Source organism: Acipenser ruthenus, chromosome 9 (assembly GCF_902713425.1).
Source record: "Acipenser ruthenus chromosome 9, fAciRut3.2 maternal haplotype, whole genome shotgun sequence".
Lineage (NCBI taxonomy): Eukaryota > Metazoa > Chordata > Actinopteri > Acipenseriformes > Acipenseridae > Acipenser > Acipenser ruthenus.
Genome location: NC_081197.1, coordinates 48,957,091 through 48,981,231, shown reverse-complemented (window position 1 = coordinate 48,981,231; position 24,141 = coordinate 48,957,091). Strand labels below are relative to the sequence as shown.

General features: G+C 36.4%; 1 protein-coding gene across 13 annotated transcripts in view; it reads right to left on the bottom strand.

The window, feature by feature from the left end:
* Positions 1-24,141, bottom strand: part of LOC117405667 (dystrophin-like) — a 689,570-nt gene that overhangs the window by 181,580 nt on the left and 483,849 nt on the right. For all 13 annotated transcript variants that reach the window (XM_034008883.3, XM_059030144.1, XM_059030147.1 and 10 more), the window contains one exon: positions 6,954-7,071. In XM_034008883.3, the coding sequence (XP_033864774.3) occupies positions 6,954-7,071 (118 nt within the window). The remainder of the gene's footprint in view (positions 1-6,953; positions 7,072-24,141) is intronic.

Below are 24,141 nucleotides of genomic sequence, written 5' to 3'. Positions count from 1 at the left end.
TTCTGTTGAATTGTTCTGACTGTGGTTTTGTTGATGAATAAACAGTTTTCTGTGGATTTGTAACACAAACTGAGGATTCGTTGATCAACAATATCTCTGCCCCGCACTCCCCTTCTCTTCAAAGCCATACAGCCATTCTAGTTACTAGATTCATATAATTAATCAATTAAAATATCAATGAGTGAAATATTTTAAGAATAAAAAACATGTATTTATTTGGATTGGAACCCAGCATCACAGGTACATGGTTCAAGCCGGTGCTTAGCAACCACCACAATTTGAAGCCTAGACACATAACCACAAAGTCAAAAACACATTTCTACCATTTATACAGGTAACATTTTCTTTCTTATTGAAAAGCTCTGGCCCAGTTTCCTAAGAAGTTATTGCCTGTAGTGTGCAAATATTGAGCCAATAACATTCAACTAGATACCAATGGCGATGTAACAAATGATTGGCCTTGGGAATCATACATGCAGTGTACTGAGTGATAGCTACTAATTGGGTTACGATAAAACTGGTATTTTATTACTGAAAAAAGAGTAGAAAAAAGGTAGCCTATAATAACAACATATGGAACACATTCAGCAAGATGAATGAATTTGCACCACAACCACAAAAAAAACAATATGAATAATAATAATTGTATTATTTTATCATATATCCTCAATGCATTATAACCACCAAAAACAAACTCATGTCGCATTATTTTCTGCTCAGCATAAAAGCAGACCTTGTCATTTCAGAGCACTGGTTCTGGCAAACTCATAAGCAATAGTATATTAATTTAGGATATTATGAGCAATTAGTGCACAGCAGTGAATCACAAGAGAGAAGGGAGAGGAGTGTGGGTGGGGTTCAAGTGGAATAACCAGCTACAGTGTATATGCCCAAGGAATTCATTGTTACTGATCAGCTGTAATCAAGCTGAGATCAATCCACTGCCACTTGTGCTTTTCTCTCTATATATCCCAGGAAATATAATACAGCAGCAATAAAAAAAAGCTGCTGATCATCAAGTATATTCCCCTTGGGTGTTGGTCAGATCTTGAACTGTGGTCTCTACAGTTGAAAGTGAAATATCTTATTCCTGTAACCGCAAGTTCCCCGGGTGTGCGTCACATTAGAGGGATATTCACTGGTGTAAAACATTTGGCCTTGCAGGTTAGCTATGAATTGTGACATAACTGCATAACCCTGAACTAACACTAAATGTAATGGCGTTCAGTGGAAAAACAGAAGGGCCTGATCAGATTGAAGACAAAATGCAAACTGAACGCTAACAGAAGACAAATGAAATCCTGTTACAGAAATCAATTTTTCCTTCTGAAGATGATGGTACTTTTAATTACCAGTCCATCAAAAACTGATTTAAAGGGAATAAGGTTTCTTGCAGAAATGTAACTTGCAAATAAATGGATACCAAAACAGAACACAGAGTTAATGAAATGAGCCTCCCTCCCTGACAAACACATACAATATTATCATTAATAAGAGCTGCAGTAGTGGGAGCCTTAATATACTTTAAGACCTACTGATGCATAAGATATTATGATCACCGTAGCAGTTTAAATCCAGGGTTTATATGGAACTCATTACCTACTTAATGAAGTGTTAACTTAGGGAAAGTATGAGTTTAAGAAGCTTACAGTATACTATGGAATAGTACACATTATTTCTTCAGCAGTTCTTTCAGGGTAAACATTGTACCTACCAACAAGAGATTTATGGGTGATGTTAATACCCAAATGCATAAATGTGATATCATAACCTTCACAATTAACCACTTGACTGCTATTGGACGTCCTCAAAAAAGCTTGCTCAGTGCTGCCGGATGTACCAGGTACGTCCTTATTAAAATCATGTTTAAAAAAAAAAAAAGCTGGATTGCCATTATTTCTCTCGGGGGTTGCTCATCGAGAAGTTCTTCCAGATAATATTGGCTCATGGTTTCACTTTCATTATGTTAACACAGATAAAATATCTTCTATGTGACACAGTTGTTAAACCTAATTTAGGCCAAGTCCACACTATGCCTTTAAACCGCATTAGTTGCCTTTAAACTGGCTTAAAAGTGTTAAATATGGTTTGCGTCTACATTATGCAGTGTTTAATACCGTACTCGCGAACAGGACTGGAAACCACCTCAGGGGGCAGGGCCGGATTAAAGGACACTGGGGCCCTACGCTAACCCATAATTTGTATATGGAGCAGGGGAGCAGAGCAGGGGAGCGGAGCGTGGTAGATGCTGGAGTGGAGTGCAGAGCGGACATTTCCAGCCCGCTCTTTCACAGCACTGAGAAGAACCGAGCATGGTTTTATTTTTCTTAAATACTTGTTCGGCCATGGAGTTTGCACAAAAACATTTTAAAAATGAAAGTGACAAATACAGATGCAGTCACTGTACAGTATTTTCCATCACTTCTGTGCATGGAAACCATTAATTTTCCAGTTTCAAACCAAAATTAGGCACTTTTATGTTATGCAGAAATGAGAATTGCATTTAAAAAAAAAAAAAAAAGCTTTTATATTCAATGTGATTGGCGTTTCACTTTATAATTTATTATGGAGGGAAAAATGTATATTCTCCCGAAGCTGCCATATAAAAATGTGAGAAACGTCATCAGTGTGTCCATCTGTCTTCAGTTATTACATAACCTATATTGTTTTTTATAGAGTTCCACTGTTATGCCCCAATACAGCACTGTGAACACGGTTTATATTTTCTGCACTCTTAAGGATAGTTCATACATTACAGGTTGGTCCGTCAGCCCCGTTGAAACTCATTCATATGTGTTCTTGGGTTGCTTTGAGCTCCCTATGAGATATTCAGATACAAACAAGCCCAGTATAAAACTAATTTGATACGAATCATATGCAAAGTTTGAAATAGGTGTGAGTGCACTGTACACAACATCGTAGATGCAAGATGATATTTATTTTACTTTATTTTCAATTTATGCATGTTTTCAGTACCAATCAATAATATCAATAATAATGAGGAAGCGTCTTCGAATTGAATTAGATAACTTATCTGAACACTTTATATAGGATTTTTTTTCTTTGCTGATCATAGCTGGGCATGAGGCTTGTTAAACTGTGTATGCCTTTATTGCCTTGTACCATGCGACAGAAATCACATGCGAGTGATAATAATTAAATCTCACTGTTGTTGATGATCAGTTTAATTAACATTCAAACATCTGTGGGAACATAGAACACAAAATGATGCCATATGGATCACAGACATAAAAAAAGCTTCAGTCCCAGGCAGTAAAGTACACAAGCATTAGCAAGTGCATAATATAATATCCACTGAGGTTAATGGGTCAGTGGTTTTGTTAGTTTATTTGAAAGTTCAGCCGCTAAAATATACAATAGCAGTAGAATTATATATATATATAGCAAAACAAAAACAACCCCCCACCCACCAAACCTGTTTGTAGATTCCTTCTATGGACCAGTAGTAGCATTACATTCAATAGAACAAATAAAACAATGTAGTTTAACAAAAAAAAGGGAATAACTTTTGTCCTTTACTTCTATTTGGGTTTTCTTTTGTATCAAGAGAAACAAACACTATGGACTTAAACCCTTCTTGTCGGCTGCAGAGAATCCACATTTGAATTTCCTTCAGCCTCCTGCATTGTACACGTTTACCTTTACCCGCCTTTTTTCTAAAATTCCAACCCTCAAATGAAAAAGGAACAATTCTAAAATTTAAAGAGGCATACTGTGCACATTTAAGACAGGACAGGTTTTTAAATTGGCCCTAAAACTGAAATAAATGAATAAGTAAATTGAGGTTTTAATCCTGCAGACTGATGCCTCTTAGGTAGTAGGACTAGGGATGGATCTCTCCCAGGAGGTAGAGGGCATAGGCATTTGGCATTGTACATTAGCAGGAAGCTGCTTGCATGAAAGACTCAGGTATGCTGTAATCGAGAAAGAAATGTCTAGCCGTCATAAAAGAACAAAATTAACCAAAAGCAAGCTTCTGTGCGCCTCTCTTCCTGTGTGTGGGTCCGTCCGCCCGCATGCAGTTTTTATGAAGAATGTTCCAAACAAACGCGACCTCGCAGGGGCCCCAATTCTGCTGGGGGCCCTACGCTATAGCGTAATTTGCTTATAGGTTAATCTGGCCCTCTCAGGGGGTAGTGCAGTTTATCAGAAGTGTGAAGCCCACTTTGATACTACTACTACTACTACTACTACTACTACTACTACTACTACTACTACTACTACTACTACTAATAATAATAATAATAATAATAATAATAATAATAATAATAATATACACCCAACTGCGCATATAAGGCTGTTATTCTATCAAAGGTTTGAGGAGACATATAAATCAGGATAGTGCCAGATTGAATATATTATTGGTGTCTATTATTTGTTATAATACATGGTGATATAACAGACAGAAATTGTTGAACTAGCAGTGTTTATTTTTAACAATTAAAGAATAACAAAAAAAATTAAGAATAACATTGGAAAACAACCTTTTTTATTAATTAATTTTAAACTTCAGTATTTTTTTTTATTTTTTTTTCAGCCGGGGGAGAGGGAAAACTACATGTATTAATACTAAGAACTGGAGTAGAAAATTAGCATGGCTTTTTTGGAGGGTGGCATTCTGAGGGCCGTCAGACTAACATCTCGTGGAGGGCACGTGGTTGAGGTAATTTCTTATAAAATTGATGTCGCTTATTGTTTTTCTAAGAGTACTTGTGTTATTCTGCTCTTCCACAAAATTCTCTCTGTCTTCTGTGGATAAAACTTTCAATCTGCAGACCATTGTTGTTTATTTTGGTTTTGAGTAATAGTGGTAAAATTTATTTTTAATAATTTATTTTACACAGGTCTCACTAGGATGACCTGACATCCTAATAAAATTGTGACTGTCACGATATTTTAAGTTACGTCCCATGCCCCGACCAGTTTGTGCCTGGCCTACTTCTTGTTAAATTAGTGCCATGACTAAGATCTCAGATTGACTACTGCAAATCAAGAAGTATATGGAGCAGGGGGAGAACATTACGGATTCTGTCAGTGATATACATTTTTTTTGTATAGTGGTTAAGATGCTCAGTCCCAACATGTCCCAACATGTCTACACATCATTCCTTTTTTTGCAACCCACAGTCTCAGGATAGGGAATTCTGCTAACCCGAATCCCACTGGAGCAAAGGCAAATGTTACTTTGTGAGCTCTTTGTAGTTGACACAAAGTTGTTCATTAAATGAAAAACAGAAAAAAACAAGTCTGTGAATTAAAAAAATGATTTACCATCCAATACTGTTTGGTCTCAGCCATGTTTTTATTTAACACTAGGCAAAACATAATTCCAAGGTTAATGAAAAGGAAGAATGCAATAATTAACATCCAACATGCAGTAATGTTAAATTGGTTCCTTTTAGCATCTGGTTTTGCTACAGTTTTTTAAAGATAAACTGTACTTGATTTATGAAGCTTTTGCCTGACTGCAGTATCACCAGTAGAAAACAATTTTTAAGTTTCTATGTTATTACCAGGGGATTCAATTTAATTGCATGTTCATTTGTGACCGTTATTTTAAAATATTACCAAAATCACCAAAATGTGAGAGTCTGTGTTGAAAAGAGGTCCAAATATGGATATACAAGTAATCTTTTTCAGATGAGTTACATTAAATCATCTGTTAGCAACAGACCTCTAGAGACTACACATACAATTGCACCTCCTACCAATCAGACACTGTAATAATTGTCCTGCACCTGCTAAGTTAAGAGGTATTTAACATGCCAATGGGTAACTGTAATCATCTAAATGGTAGTACAGAATGGCATAGCTGCAGTGTATGCCTCACTGGTCCTTCAACACCTTGTTATTTAGAGGGGCTAAGAAAATATTTGGATGGATCTGTACACCTAGGATATAACAGTACAAAAATGAATTTTAGTTAAAAGCAAAGTGTAGTACATACAAGTCCAATACATACAAAAACCTTTGTCTGGTTATATAGCAGTATCTGAACCCAGCTAAGGATGCAGTGAATTTCTAGCTTCAAGGTCACTTTCCTCCTTCACTAAATAGTTCAATTTTATAACCATGTTCAAATTTCAAGGTTGGCTTGAGTTTACAAATCAATGGTACATTATTCCTTATTCCAGCCATGGTGTGTTCAATTCAGTCCTGTATAATGGTTTTTGGTTTATGTATTCCAGCACAGTGGTACTGTACAGCCACAATTATTTCTCGTAATATTCAGTTTTATTACAAATATCAATAACTCGATGGCGCAAACAAATATTATCTACAATAACAGTAGGTTATCAAAATTAATAGAACTTGTCTAGGTAAACTCCCAAACTACCAAAAAACCCAATGCAAACTGGCACAAAAATGACCTCAGAAAATTATTCTTTACCCTGTGAGAAACATCTTGTTTTAATTCCTCATACACTTGTGGTGTCTGTCAGTTACGTGGCACAGTATTCAGGCATTCTATCTGGCACTAGTTTCTTATTGTTTTGCCTTAGAATTCTGTCTGATCACCTGCAGATTTCAGCATCAGACTGATGCCCCCTCCTCCCCTATACGTCACACCCCAGCCCCCGCTGATGACTATTGGACTGGTTAGACTCCAGACTCACTTAGATCTAAAACCTTCAGGCACATGCTATATTTCTTTTAAAAAAAGGCTGGCTACTGTGTATCTTATGGAACTATCAACTGTATTGTTATCTTTTAAAAGTATTTTGAAAGCATAACCTTATACACTCCAGTGACAATAAAAAACTAAAATACAAGTTTATATTTGAAAAGGCATCAGGTGACATAACAACTGACATACAGAACTGTATGAAACACTTGTTTCTATATTTCAGCACAACCCAAAAAACTCCTGCAATTCACATACTGTGGTACCCATTCCTAATTTTCCAGAGTAGTGCAGCAGTGGTACTTACTGCGGTCAGTGATGGTGGCTCGAGCCTCCGGATTGTTGGTCTTGTTCTTCAGGTTCTGTGCCACAGTAATCAGATCTTCCAGCTGAGGATGCCTTTGCTCTAGGTCCTGCAGAGTGGCCTGATAAGAAGGAGAAAAGCAAAAGTGACATCTCACCCCATTAACACAGTGGCAAATTAACACCTGGGTAGAGAACACAGTACTGGCAGCCCTGCTTGTTTCTTTTAGGGCGTATTTTGTATACTCACAGTACTTTACCCTCCCGGCATTATATGTTATTTAAATAGTTTGCTCAGGAAAACATTAATTACACTATCAAAACATGATTAATGTTTGTTGCTGTGTTGCAAGTGTTTTCCATAAAATGCTGCAATTCTTCTTCAGTTTGGGTTGTTAAAAAAAAGAAAAGAAAATACAAACAAACAAACCACCTTATTTAATGTGCCGTAATGCACTCATAAATCAATGGGGACTTAAAAGTATGGCTGTTTTAACCCTGCTGTCTCTTAAAAGCTACTGCAACTATAGAAGTGACAGTGTTTGTTTTGTGAAATCCATTAACTGGAGAAACATTAGCCAAAACAAGCCACGTTAAACATTCGTGATGCAAAGCAAAAGCCCATAATCATTAATCTGTGGCGCAACCTTTTGTCAAATTAACATATGGGAAATTAGCCTGACCATTTCCATAAAACCTCGAAGGAAAGCAAAGTTTCCTCTGTTGCTGTTTCTAATTCTATTGGGAAGATGTTCAGGTATTAGTTATCGGCCCAACTCTCAAGGGTCTTCATTTCAAGAGTGATACAACTGCAGTGCTATTAAGCTTTAAGTTCCCAGTTTTTCAAGCATTAAAAGTTAGTGAGAAATGAAGCAAAGCGGTGGTTCAGGCAGGGAACTCACTTTTAATCAGTCAATCAAATCAAGCTTATTAAGTGCCGATAACCAGACAATTGTCCATCGAAATAGCAGTACCTTATCGTTAACAACGTAATTACTTGTCCAATGATCATCAGGGAAGGGATTCAAATCTTACCTGATCCATTACCTTCCCTGCTGTGAGTTAGAGTTTGCCTCCTCCACCCCAGCCTCCACCTGTTTTTTTGGCTTCGTCTAAGGGGGAGGGCAGCTATCCTGCCCCTTGCCCATGGCTTTCCTACTGCCACCCTCTCCACTTATCACCGAGAAAATGTATGGGAAGGGGTTCCCCGAGGCAAGTCCAAAGATGTATTATATGTTAAATGTGTTATCCAAGAATGTATAATATGCATAAATGTGTTATCGTGTCTAATCTGTAATAAATATTTTATCTATCGCATGCGTTCCGTGACTGAAAGACCATTCAGTTTGCTTAAAAAAAATGTTTTACAATAAAGGCTGTAGACATTTTAATGACAAGAAATATTTAAAATAGTGGAATTTACAAATGATTTGCAATGAAATCCTTGCTGGGACTTGACAGCTAAATACTTAGCGGCAACCCTATATATATATATATATATATATATATATATATATATATATATATATATATATATATATATAGCAAACTAAAGGGCAGATTCACAAAAAAAAATAAATACATTATTTCCCTGTTCTATTGCAACAGTCTATTACATTTTGGTACATACTGTATGGGCCAGATTCTCAAAGCTTTTGTCTCCAAACTGGTTTTCTTCTGAAGGGAAAACACACAAATTCCAATTTTTAAATGAACAGAAACAATTTAAGACTTTCGCTCTATGGATATTTCTTGATTTGATAATTCACTGATTTGGATTAATTCATGTTGAGGCCATGTTGACATTTGCAGTATTTCACCTTTTTATGTGCAAGTCAGATGGTGAAATATAGAAGGAGCACTATACTGTCAAGCCTGTAAATAATTTAGTTGTTCATTCCTTATTTGGTAACTTTATTGCTTCTGAAAATTTTGAGTAAATAGTTTTGAGAATCTAGCCATATGTGTTTTCGGTTAGAGATTAAAAGTGAATTTGTGTACAATTTACAGGGAGCTTTCACTTTAACATTAACTTTAGTCAGTTTTTTTTTAAGTAAAGGGATGAAAAAGTAATTAAAAAGTAGATTTAATGGCAATAGTTTTACGTTTATATTCAGACCATTTATTTGCAATTCCATGCAAATTTGCCTGGATTAATGTGCTGTGCTTTTCTAGCAAGCTGACTGTAGGAGTTCACCTTCTATAGGCATGTGAATAATTATAACAATTTCAAACTGGAATGAACATTATCAATGCAGATTTACAGTATGGGACATGGTGTCTTATTTTAATCTAATCATGACTGTGCATGTGTGTGTAGGGAGGGAGTGGGGTGGGTGGAGCATTGAAAGTGGTGCTAAATGAATCTTACCCTAAAGGAATATACCTCAGTTTTGGTTATTTATTTTGTTAGAAATATGTATACAATAAACTTGTTATAAATGCATTTTTATTAAGTTGTCAGTATACAAATGGGAGACTTGGTATTTTGATTTAATCTAGACTAGATGTCTCCAGGTGTCATTAAAGGCAGAAACAGAAGGGAGTTCAAAGTAATTGGAACTGCAGCATTTCTCTTCTGAAAGGGCATTTGCATGGATGCTTTTCATTTAATCAGGCTTCCTAAGCAATGTCCTCATAGCTGCCTTTCTGAGGCGTTATTAAAAATGGCCTGTGTTGGCGGGTCACTTTATTGTAAATACGGTTTCATCCCATACAAGTATATTGGCCTGTTGCCCTCGGTTTCTTGGTTTCAATCAGGGTAAAAGGCTGAGGGGACTACGTGGGGCCTCTTTCTAAAATCCTAGGGTATTTCTAGAAATCCTGGTTGCTGTCTGAGGTCGTTGGCTGCCATCCTACCAATCATCCTTGCTTTTCACCTCGACTCAGGGTATGTATTAATTATGCACCTAGCGCTTCCAGCCTGAAGAAATAGGTGAGACTCGTTTGCACTGCTGCTATTCAAAGCTAGATTGAAAATCTTCCTGTCATTCATGCTGAGTGGTTTGAGATTGCATATACAGGTCTAATACTGTAAATTGGGTGTTACATGTTGTAAAAGGCACATTTTACCTTCCACAACACCCTAGTTTATCCATCCTCATTTGAGTTAAGTTCTACAATGCATAAACATTTTTAATGGATATGTAATATTACCACACAACAGGGGCCATGTGTTGTTGTTTTTTACGTGAGTAAATGAGAGTAAATTGCTCACAGGGGAAGGCGCAGAAAGTGAAGTCTTTTCATTGTTTCCATAACGTATTTGCTTTCTTTGTAGCTGAGCTCATGCAACGTGTAGAGGTATTGAGGTTTTTTATTCCCACCAAAATGCTAGTATTAAGCTAATAGCTGTCTGCTTAAAGTTCTTATACTGAGTATAAGGATTCAGTTACTATCTTGTGCACAAAGAGGAGGTGATCCAAAAGTAGTTTTTAATGAAATATCAGCGGCGTCCTGACTTATTTATTCTTCCTGTTATTCAGATTCCATTCAGGGGATTTAGAAGTACCCCTGTGGCCTTAATAGAGCTCTCAGAATCACATCTAAAATGACATCAAGTACTGTACAGCAGACTCTAACCAAATACATCTGGATCAGCAGAGGCTGGAGAGCCCCTTGGGTAGATGTGTTATGGGGCAATAGAAAATTGCGGCCGCATTTATTTAGCGGAATGCTCAAAAACAGTATACCCCGCAAATAACTATCAACCATCCGCACATTTTTATATTATTTCAACATACATTATGTAAGTATATCCCTACATTGTCAAGCGATGATGACTTGCAAGCCTGTAGCTAAAAAGAAACTTTTACTTCTCATTTGAAATGTGTTCTCACCATCATTATTACACTGAAAACAGTACCAAACTCTAGATTTTGGGGGGGTTTCTTGTTTTTTTTCGTTCCTTGTTATCTGCCGTGCTTCTTCCAAATACTTACACATGCGACTTCCTCCCCAGATCCATTTTCCGCACATACCTTTCCATTAAGCTTAAGAGGTCAAAAGGTAACCCTCCTTGCGGTGCAATATTAAACACCTCTGAAGAGTTCACTGTAAGTACTGTACTATTCAAATTCAAAATGCAACTACATTTTCAAGAAACATATGCCACCATGTGTAGTTTTAATCTGTACTGTTTCACTTTGTGATTCTTCTTCTCTGTATGTATCAATAAAATAAAGTAAAAAATACTGCAGTATAAGAGTATTAATTTGCCACTAAATACTCGCCGCAATTTTCCGCAAAATTTAGTCAAATATCCCTACAGTTTTCTATTGGCCCTGGTTATGAGCCATCACCTCACCTTACCTCTGGGAGTCAGTACATCCTAACAGCAGTGCATCACAGAATATGAAACCACATAAAACAGTGATGGACTTGCAGTTCTGCAAGAATGACACTCTTACAATGACTTTTTAATACACTAATAATGATGGTGCTTGTCCCGTGTGTTTCCGGATAAGACATTTGTTAGCATATCATAATATCAATTATCTAGAAGCTACTTTAAGAACAGAAGCACCGTCATTTCAATTGAATGCCAGCGCTGCAGCAAATTACATTTAAACAAAACCAAAAAATTAGCTGACACTATTTTTTCTTGTCAAACACAAATCAATCCATTATATTAATGTAACACCTTTGTTGAAAAACAGTCCCCCACAACATGGAACTTGCAATCTCATTTACCCAAACTATTTATTTTCCTTTTGATTTTGACCGATGCAGATGAATCAGTAGAATATTTGTGCCACAGTCTAATTAAATTTTACTTTGATTTGTCCCACTACTGCCACTGGAACTTTTATCTTGAACAAACATCCTTTAATACTGTTCAGGATATTCAGCATAGGAATGTCTGCGTGTGCTTTGGCAAAAAGCTGTAAATTATAGATAGATAGACACTATTTCTTTTTTTGTCATTTAAATACAGAGGTTATTCCCCAGTGTTGCATAATATGTAACCATCAAAATAAGAAAACTTGTGTCCACCGCATCTCCAAAGATGGAATGCGACTTATCACACAGTTCTGGGGGCTGAGCAGCAAGATTAATTACATCTGTACTTGCCATAATGATATGCTAATGAATTTCTGAACTGATGGAAATTGCTAGACTTTTATAGCTGTGCTCAAATATTTTATAAGTGAGAAATATAATAAACATTTCTTATTAAGAAGAAATCTGGATGAAAAATAGACATGTGGTTAGCAGGCCCATTTGCGGCAAGATTTAATTAATTCATGAAGCTTGAAGGCTACGGGCACATTGATGGTTTTAAATGATTTTAACACTTTCTTGTGATAATGCGACTAATTTACATTTTTGGATTAAACTCGCCTTTTTTTTTATTCGAGCCAAAATTCAATCGTGTCTGATTGGTTCCTGTCTGGCTCAACAGACATGCTATAATAGTTTTTTTTTTTATCTATCAAAATTAAAATTAATGATTAGAATGTAGACGATGCCAGTTTCAAAATGAATTTCATTTAAAAAATACTCTAGTTAAGAGACAGACACACAATACAGTCAGAACACTACAGTGGTATTGTAAAAATAGGGAGCTACCTCATAACTTGAACAAGCTGCAGTGTTAGTTATCAATATGTCTAGCATACAGAACATGAATTCTCAATTCTAAGAGATGGTCACCAAACTGAGGATTTTATTTATCTGAAAGAGGCTGAGGTTGATACCGTATATGCGGACTAACTGCACAATGCACAACTATGACTTCTAACCACATATTCACTCTATACAGAAGTGTGAACTGTGTTCATATTAGTATATTTATTTCAGAATATATTTTATCCCTGCTTCTTCATAAGCAGTCACATTAGAGTTGACATTAAGGTATTTATTGCAGGTACAAGTAGATTTGAAAAACTGAAGCAAGTTTTTATTGACGATGCTAAAAACGCATGGGTTTTATTTATTGTGCTTCACTGTATTTTGTGAATTACATTTATTCCATTATACATTTTATTGTGCCAGTCTGCTGCCAACTGAGAGAGCCTGTAAATGCAATTACCAGAATAACAAAAACCAATAAATAAATCAAATCAAGATGACACACAAGTCCCAGAACAGTTTAATATACACCACACCAGCCAGTGTATTCTCCATTGAAATATGAATCCTATGGCATTCCAGTCCAGTGGTAAGTGAGCTACATAATACCTCTTGGGTGAACAACACCCAGGGCTAAATTTAATAAGCTTTTAGCTTCAGGGAACCATTGAGAACAATTATAGGATAATGCATAAAGTAGCAATATTTATTGATGTTTACCTACATCTACAACCTTGATCCCAAAGCCTTCAATACCCATTCAAAAGGTACGCCTGTAATATTGAGAAAGACTTCAGGTGTGCTGAATGGTTTGGGCAATGTTTGCTAGTATAGGCAATCTGGGTCACAATATAATCTCCTACAATCAACAGATAATATTGTAATATTCTTATCCCATTCTTATCCATGATGATGAAATAAACCCGAAGAGGCTAAGGGCGCAGCTGCTGCTTTGTTCTCAATATATTTAGACAAGAAAGACCAATGGGATAGAGTTTTTTTTAGTGGATCAGATCCCTTGCTGTCCAGAGATTTGGACTTGCCCCAAGCTATATCTGCTGTGCTCTGTTACTGCGAAGGGACAACTTGTTGAGATCCTAACTTGTTGCACCCTATTTCATATTGTATTTTAATAGTATTATTTGCACTTACTGTAAATTATACTGTATTAAAGTATTTATCTTGCATTGTAACCCTGTACTGCCTGTAACACTGTAAGTCGCCTTGGATAAAGGCGTCTGCCAAATTAATAATAATACTACTAAATTGACACCTGTTTTGTTTAGTTTTTTCTAAAAGAAAACAACACATCAAATGTTAAAAAGTTTCAAATAAATAAGTCAGGAGGTTCATTTAAGGAGGCTCACCTGCAAGCACCTTAGTTGTTTTTTGCTAATTCTTTGAAATCAGCAGTTTGATTTTCACTTTACAATACATGGTGCAAACTTGCACAGTGGTAAATGCTTTGTGAATAGGGTGCTTTGTAAATACTAGGACAGGTAAGGTAGTTTGCCAGGTAATCAAGAGAGGCCATGTGACACAGTTGACACAACAACAGATGTATTTTACTTTTTAAAAATAAAATAAACTTTATTATTAACAAAATAAATCAAGCTGTTCATTCAAAATGTCAGGGCTGAATAGCTCAAAACAGAGCTATTGAGCTATAGTGTACCCTTTACAAGAATACTATGACAACAACTCAATTATCCAAAGATAACTAAATGAACAAACTGCCAGTTAAATACATTTAATCTGAACTAATGGTACTCGCTTTCCAATGTTTGTGCAGGCAAACCTACCCTATCATGTGTCAAAGTGTGAGCAATGCAAACGGTATATTTACTTTAGAATTCCAGGTCACTCTGCAAAATCACATCCAGGGCCTAAACTTTAGGTTGGATATGAACTTCTAAAAGTTTATAATTGAACTGCAGGTGTATAATATGTATCTCCTGTAAGCTTTCATTTAAAACTTTGTCATGCACTTCTCCCTTCTGAATAGCCAGACACAAGCAAAACCCAATACTGGTAATCTGTCTCGCCACACATTTCCAGCTGAGTCAACAGAATAGAATGAATTCAATTGAGATTTGGCCAGTATCACCCACATGATTCCTGATCACTGATTCTACGATTCCACACTCTATAATGAAATCATTTACGGAAATATCAATATCATAATTTTCTTTGAATTGTCAAATCTCAGTTATCTGCTGCCGTAAGACGAATTACTCCTAATCAGCAATATGGTGCAGCTGCTTTTAATGACTGTAGTTGAAAATGTTTACAGATTTATCACAAAATGGTTCAGTGCTTTTGGAAAAACAAACAGTCATGGGGGGTAGAGTATGTCCCTGGCTGGAATATACACATATTTTTTTTATTTTTTATTTTTTTTATATATGTTATTACCATCTTTAATCAATTTTTAACCCATCATAAGTTTATAATAATGCTAAGTCGGTGTTCATTAAACAGAGCTGTTTCCCTGAAAGGTTTATGCAGTATTTCCTCTAACTATATCTGCATCTCTTATGCTCCATTACCTCTGCACCAGCCAGGGAAATGTTTGCACATACTAGCATTTAATTCCTGATTGAATTTACACTAAGAGGTGTGCCTCCCCAGTACATACACCATTTTTCATTTCAGTACTGCTCCAAAGCCTTTTATGAAACAGCAATTGAAATTCAAAAGTGTATTGTATTTGAAGGCTTAAGTGTCTATATTCTGAATGCCCTTAAACATATATTCAAGATCAAATCTGCTTGTACTCTAAGTGTCCTCATGCTGAGAAATGGAAGAAAATTAAGACCACAAACTGGGACCTATCAATCAAAGGATTATTAAGTATTAGTAAAACCAAACAAATACTCAGGTACATTGTTTTTAGTTTGGAAGATCAGCATATCAAAGGTTGTAAAATAAAGAAATCAAAATTTGAATGTATTATATATATATATATATATATATATATATATATATATATATATACAGTGCCTTGCGAAAGTATTCGGCCCCCTTGAACTTTGCGACCTTTTGCCACATTTCAGGCTTCAAACATAAAGATATGAAACTGTAATTTTTTGTGAAGAATCAACAACAAGTGGGACACAATCATGAAGTGGAACGAAATTTATTGGATATTTCAAACTTTTTTAACAAATAAAAAACTGAAAAATTGGGCGTGCAAAATTATTCAGCCCCCTTAAGTTAATACTTTGTAGCGCCACCTTTTGCTGCGATTTCAGCTGTAAGTCGCTTGGGGTATGTCTCTATCAGTTTTGCACGTCGAGAGACTGAAATTTTTGCCCATTCCTCCTTGCAAAACAGCTCGAGCTCAGTGAGGTTGGATGGAGAGCATTTGTGAACAGCAGTTTTCAGTTCTTTCCACAGATTCTCGATTGGATACAGGTGGATTCTATTTATCATCATTAGTCATTTAGGTCAACATTGGATCATTCAGAGATCCTCACTGAACTTCTGGAGAGAGTTTGCTGCACTGAAAGTAAAGGGGCTGAATAATTTTGCACGCCCAATTTTTCAGTTTTTTATTTGTTAAAAAAGTTTGAAATATCCAATAAATTTCGTTCCACTTCATGATTGTGTCCCACTTGTTGTTGATTCTTCACAAAAAATTACAGTTTCATATCTTTATGTTTGAAGCCTGAAATGTGGCAAAAGGTCGCAAAGTTTAAGGGGGCCGAATACTTTCGCAAGGCACTGTATATATATATACACACACAGAGTATATATATATATATATATACACACACACAGTATATATATATATATATATATATATATATATATATATATATATATATATATATATATATATATATATATATATATATATACACTGAGTGTACAAAACATTAGGAACACCTGCTCTTTACATGAAATAGACTGACGAGGTGAATCCAGGTGAAAGCTATGATCCCTTATTGATGTAACCTGTTAAATCCACTTCAATCAGTGTAGATGAAGGGGACCCAGGTCAAAGAAGGATTTTTAAGCCTTGACACAATTGACACATGGATTGTGTATGTGTGCCATGCAAGACAAAATATTTAAGTGCCTTTGAACGGGGTATGGTAGTAGGTGCCAGGCGCGCTGGTTTGAATGTGTCAAGAACTGCAACGCTGCTGGGTTTTTCACGCTCAACAGTTTCCCGTGTGTATCAAGCATGGTCCACCACCCAAAGGACATCCTGCCAACGACAGGCCAGTGGTCGAAAACGGCTCACTGATGAAAGAGGCCAAAGGAGGCTGACACGAATTGTGCAGAGCAACAGACGGGCTACAGTTAGTCAACTGACAGTTCAGTACAACATTGGTGCCGAAAGACCCATAAAAGAATGCACAACCCGTCGTACCTTGACACGAATGGGGTATGGCAGCCGACGACCTAACAGAGTTCCACTTCTTTCAGCAAAACACAAGAAACTGCGGTTGCAGTGGGCTAAGGAACGAAAACACTGGACACTGGTGGATTGGAAAAACATAGCCTAGTCTGATGAATCCCGGTTCCTGCTGTTTCACGCTGATGGGAGGACTAGGGTATGGAGAAAACCACATGAGTACATGCATCCATCATGACGCATGTCAACATTGCAGGCTGGTGGTGGTGTGATGGTGTGGGGTGTGTTTTCATGGCACACATTGGGCCACTTGATAAAAGTGGAGCAAAGTTTGAATGCCACAGGATATCTGAACATCATTGCCAATCAGGTGCATCCCTTCATGGCAGCAGTGTATCCATCTGCTAATGGATTTTTTCAGCAGGATAATGCCCCATGCCACAAGGCTAGGATTGTCCAGGAATGGTTCCACGAACATGACAGTGAATTCAGCTTACTGCAGTGGCCTGCCTAGTCACCAGATCTCAATCCAATTGAGCATCTGTGGGATGAGATGGAATGAGCTATTCTGAGTAGAGATCCACTACCAGCCAACTTGACACAACTGTGGGAAGCATTGGAGTCAACATGGGCCAGCATCCCTGTGGAACACTTTCGACAGCTTGTAGAGTCCATTGCCCCGATGAATTGAGGCTGTTCTGAGGGCAAAAGGGGGTGCAACTCAATATTAGGAAGGTGTTCCTAATGTTTTGTACACTCAGTGTATATATATATATATATATATATATATATATATATATATATATATATATATATATATATATATATATATATTGTAAGGCAGTGTGTTGTGTGAGACAGCAGGGAGGGGGTTAAAACCTCCCTGAAGGAAAAATGGCACCTTTTTGTATTTAGTTAATTAGTTTTGTTAATTGTTTTATTATTAATTATCCCCTGCACCTGGTAGCTATTGTAAATTAGAGCCAGGTGCAGGGTATTTAAGAGGAGCAGTCAGTTTGCTCAAGGCTGCTGAATAGAGGGAGGCAGAAAGAGGTGCTCTGCTTCCCAGCAGTCATAAAAGAGTAAGTGCTGTGTAAACTTGTGAGTTTGTGTTGGTGCCAGGTAAACGGCTTAGCCGTCCTGCAAGTTAGTCAGGGAAATTACCTGTTTAGATAGAGCTCGTACAGAGCTAGGTGTTTGTTTTGTATTTTGTTTATTTTGTGTTTATTAAAAATTAGCGCAACCGCGCTTTGAAAACGCCATTTCTCTGTCCTGGGTCGTAATTTTAAAGGGGCACGAACCCGTGTTAGGTGAAACCTTTTCACAATATATATATATATATATATATATATATATATATATTGTGACAAAGCTCGCCCGTGGTGTGTACCTTGAACATAGTTCAGGATCTTCCACACTGCCTCTCGGTGATAAAACAGGACTCTCACGACAGCAAGTCAAGTGAAAACAAGACGGTACCTGTATGTTTATTGTTAGCAGCATCCCTTCACAGAGGGCAAGAACAAAAAAAAAGAAACTAAATCAAACATAACTTCCTCTTTGGAGTATTAACTAAACTTAAACAAAAAGTTGCTATCTAAAGGTCAGACGGCTGAACCGCTTACTGACTCTCAGATAAACGCAATTATCAACAATCTTTTTATTTTACCTTTACGTTTTTCATTTATTTCCTTTTACTTTTGCTACAAAAGATTTTTCCTATAATTCTTTGTTTGAGAAATATATATATATATATATATATATATATATATATATATATATATATATATATATATATATATATATATATATAGTTCAAAGAGCCAGCTGCCCTCATATATATTTTTATATTTTTCAGGGAAACACACACACACACACACATATATATATATATATATATATATATATATATATATATATATATATATATATATATATACACACACAAACACACACACACACACACACACACACACACAGACTTGCTATCCTCAATGCATTTTATTAAGACCACAATCTATCTTGTAATAGCTGAATAAAGCTAGAGATCAGAATGCAGCCAGATACTCGATCCAATTTTCTACTAATACGCTGACATTTCATTTTCGTAAAACATGTTTGATTTATATATGTAGAGCACCCTGATAAGACAGATACCCTCCATTATTATCATTAGGAAGTCATTTCCCTGTATTTGAAAGAATGGTACAATGGAAGGCAAGATTGCCTTCTTAAACTTAACAATAAATTTTAGCTCCAGTACACTTCAATCTTTAGTCAACTAAAAGTCGCTAATTTGGCATAGTACAAGAATGTATGCTTCCCCCAATATTCACTATTCACAACATTTGTCAGTCTCAGCTGACGTTGCTCTCACAAAGAGTCAACATATATCAACACATAGGACATCGATATTGACATCTTCTCAATCTGATTTACATGCCTTTTTGTGTATTTTGCCTCCTGCATTCCTGGCAGTTGGTTGCTGCGAGTTAACTAAACTTTCATCAAGCAGATTTGGGGTGATCCGAGGTTTGCTAAGCTGAGACCACTTTTCCCCTTTGGGTAAAAAAGTTGAGAATTTTAAAATGACTTCAAGAAGTTAGGAATGTTAACACTCTGGACTCTGGGGTTGTTTGAAACGCTCCTGATCCGACACTTGGGTAATTTCTGTCATACATATACAGTATGTGAAAACATGCATTTTAATTTAATCAGCAGAGGAGAAATGATGACTTTGTCAGCCTCTCCCTTCTCCGCTTTCGCTGCCACTTAATAAATTATGAAGACGTTGAGGATTGTAACACAATTTGGTATGTGCGATGACAGTTTGGTGCTCCGTATACCTGGGTACAACAGCAAGATCTGACCCATAATTCTACTCTACAACTAGCAATGAAAGATATGTTTATGTGGCTCTAACTACAGGATGCCTGTACACCAAATACAAGTATTGGTATTATTTTTGTTCACTAAAAAACAAACATTCTTAGTATGACCATGTTTATTAATTAGAAATATAAAGCATTCAGATTCCATATGGAGCTCTTATTGAGGCACAATTAATATTACAGAAATAAACAGGCTTTATGAGATACATCTATGGCCATTCACTACCAGGCTACACACTACGGATTTCTTCCATTGGCTTCCCAACCCCTGCTAAACCCAAATGCATTCCTGACATCTTGAAAGACCAAAGAATTATAATAGGCTTGTGGTTAAGCTTTTTGCATGGGATACAACATTTAGGCTGACCTAAATAGGCTTTGATAATCACCAAAATCTTAAAACCTAATTTATGAATTAATGTATGCACAGCAGGCCCTCTATTCAGTGACCAGTCTAGCTTGACTTGGTTTATTCTGAAAACCTGTCTGTCTGAGTATTGCATTACTGAGCACTAAAACCTCAACAATGTGCTTTGCCCAACCACCAATAAATATTAATTAGGGGATGTGGTCACAAAATATACATTAAAGTTTCAGGTTCTTACTTAAATGTTAGTGACACTATTTACATTTACAATACTTGGTAACACTTTAAATGAGGTCTCTCTGACTTCTATTCTCATGTAAACTGTTAGTAATGGCAATGTAGTTGATCATAATAACCTTCATTGCTTAAAAACACACCAAAGAATTTCCAGCTCTCACATAAAAATTGGTATAGCTGTAAAGCTATTTCTGAGCAACAAAAAAAACTAATGCAGTTACTCAGTACCTTGGAATTGAGCTCTTTACACCTGAACTGAAAGCAGGTGTTGTATTATTGTCTGCTAAACAACAGTCATGTGCATTTACAAACACTGAAAACAGTATCACATTGGCAAGGTTTCCAGCGCATGTTAATGTCTCAGCAGGTCTAATTGTACGACATTTTTAAAAGATGTCTCCGCTATGTCAATTTATGAGGGACAATAGGGAGATAAGAATTCAGTGAACACCCTTTCATGCTGCCTTTCGGGTATAAAAAATACTCCAGCCTAGAAAGGCAACCCATAATTATAAACTTTATTCAATAAAGTAGAATCGTAACATATTTATAGCACAATAGTATATGTAGCATAAACAACCTATTGTAGTTGCCACATTTGCTGCTAAAAATAACAAATGATATAATTAATGCTTCGGGCTGATTAAACTAACAAGGTGGATTGAAATGCCCATTATCATTCACTGAAAGTGTTTTTTTTCTTTCTTTCTGATCTCTTCCATTTTAGAGATAAAACTATTTGCAGTCTTTAAATCACAGGAGATGATCTCTGGTTCATCCATGGAAATTAAGTAAAATCACAACTTCCTGTCTGTACTCAAGACAGATTGGATCAGAACATCTGATTGATTCTCAGAAATATACAAATTATCATTACATGCATTATTCATTTAATACATTAACATTTTCATATTGTGTAAAATAATTTAGATTTGCATGTCTTTTATCAGGGCGTTCTTAAGATAACAGTGTGCCTACAAGCAGCAATAATCCCATATGCAATCAAATGATCCTCTGGTTGCTATTCTGCGATTAACCTCATCCATCTTTTGTCTGCTCTCTTTGACCATTTGACTGTTTAGTTGTTTTGTTTGCCTGTACAACTATTCAAGTTATTTTGGTTCACTTCTATTGTTAAAGGAATGGTGACATGTGAAGGGAATGCACCATCATCTAGATGATACTGTTCAGCCCTGATTAGATTTATAATTGATAACAGAAATAGCATTAATTTAATTGCAAAGGAACAGTGCAACCTGGACTGGAACAACATTTTAACACCAAAAATCAGTTTGTACAAACTTGAAAATACAGTCTAACCCCCCTGGGACCAGGAGAAATGTTCGTTGTATCAGGTTGTTCACTATAATAGGGTTTGGCAATTTGCTGTATCAGAATGATGGAGGAACGCCCAAATTGAATTGAACATCTTTATACAGCAGTTCTTTCAAGACAATTTCACATTGATCCATATTTAAACTGTATATTTAAAAGAAAACAGCAAAGAAATGAAAAAAAATAAAAAAGTACACTTACATGCTGAATACAGTAATTACATACCCTTTCTCTTGAAAAACATATCCAGCGTAGATTGCTTCATATTTTTCGTACTTTTTCTCAATGCATGCTGTTTCAATCTTGTTACCTCCTCACACCTGTTGCCATGGTTGCAGTTTGTGTGAATATGGCAATGGTTGCATACGTCACACATGATTCGCACTACAATAGGTTATCTATGAATCAGCCTTATCTTCGAATTAGCCTACCAAGGTCTTTGTTTTCACTGAGAGAATAACACATTCACACTGGAGAAAGTTCAATGACAGTCACTACCGTTTTATCCGGACAGATTATGTAAAAGTGATCATTCTAATAGGGCTAATTTCCATTGAAAAAAAAAAAAACGTTCTTGCTGCTTGGATCGTTAAAAAAGGGGGGTTGTTATAGTGGAGTTAGACTGTATATGTATATGTTTTGGTTCAGGACACTAGATAATATGATACAATACTTCAAGAACTATAAAAATACTATAAAAAATGTAAACACGATCAAAGTCTGTTAAAGGGTTAATATCAACGTAAACACTGTTCTATAATGTTGGAATAATTTTTTCAAACTTTCTTAAAAAATGTAATCTGGAAAAATCTTACACTGTCACATAATCAATGACAATATAAGTAGCATGCACTAGGCACATCTCTAGACACAAGATATGGTTGTTCAGTGTAATTTGTAGACAAATATGCTACACATTGGTTGAGTTGCCACACAAGCATAATTAAAAAAAATCTAGGCTCAGGACATAAAACAAGGTGAATTGGATCACAAATAAAATTAAAATAATTCTTACGATATTTCACCAACTATGCCAATTTACCACAAAGCTATCTTAAAATGAACCTCCTCAGTTATTTATTTGAAGGTTTTTGAATATGAAAAAAGTAACATACTAGTCTGTAAGTTACTTTTACCTAACAAAGCTCTTTCTAGTTAATCATACACAAAACGATCGATCTACAGTACCAGTCCAAAAGTTATACTTTTCAGATACTCACTAAATTATCCTTTGACTTCACAGGATTTTCACAGCACTTTTTAGCGTCAAAGCTTGTTACAAAATTGAACTTTTTAAGTGATGTTGAAACCTGGCTTGTCCCTAATGTTCGGTGAGAAACACTGTTTGACCCACTGCGGTCAAGCAGACCCACGGGAAGAGGCTGGAGGAAAGGTAACTCGATGTAAAGTGGCACAAGCAGAAAAATGAATTCAACAATTTTCATGATGGAGAAGACTTCACCTGCAACGTGCTTCTTTGGCTTGTTTTTATAGTTGTTAACCTTCTGTGTGTGAAAGAAGGAAAAATCATTTACCAGCTTTAGGTCCTTTAAAATGATGCTATAGCGCTAGCTGTTATAAGTGAGTTTAATGAAATGTTTTGATTTTGTTCTGCTGTATCTGTCTGTCTGCAGGGCGGCACGGTGGTGTGGTGGTTAGCTCTGCTGCCTCACAACTCCAGGGTCCTGGGTTCAATTCTGGCTTCAGGGGTCTGTCTGTGTGGAGTTTGCATGTTCTCCCCGTGTTCGCATGGGTTTCCTCCGGGTACTCTGGTTTCCTCCCGCAGTCCAAAGACATGCTGGCTAGGTGGATTGGCCTCTCTAAATTGCCACTTAGTTGCCCTGCGATGGACTGGCGTCCCATCCAGGGTGTAGTCCTGCCTTGCGCCCTGTGTCTGCCAGGTTAGGCTCTGGCTCACCACGACCCTCACAGGATTAAGCGGTTACAGATGTATATGTCTGCAATGTCCTCAAAGACACTCCAGAAAACATGGTGTTTATCAAAATGAATAAGAGCTTCTGAAAGGACTTTTGGCCAGAACTGGTGGGGACGCTACATCTATGACAAGAGGGATTGGTTATTATTATTATTATTATATTTGTCAGTCACCTTTATCCAAGGCGACTTACAGGTGTTACAGGGCAATACAAGGTTACAGTGCTAAAACAATATTTAAATACAGTGTAGTTTACAGTAAGTGCAAATACTACTAGAATACAATAAGAGATAAGAAGTAACAATTTAGCATTAAGACAATTTGTATCTACAATAATAGTAGTGCAATAGTGCAAGGATAGTGCATCAGTTGAGCGTCCAGTAACATGGTGCTTAGGTCAGGCAAGTCCAGTTCCTAGTAGGAGGGGAAGATCAATAGATCTATAAATTCAGTCTAAACAGGTGGGTGTTGAGGAGGCTGCAGAAG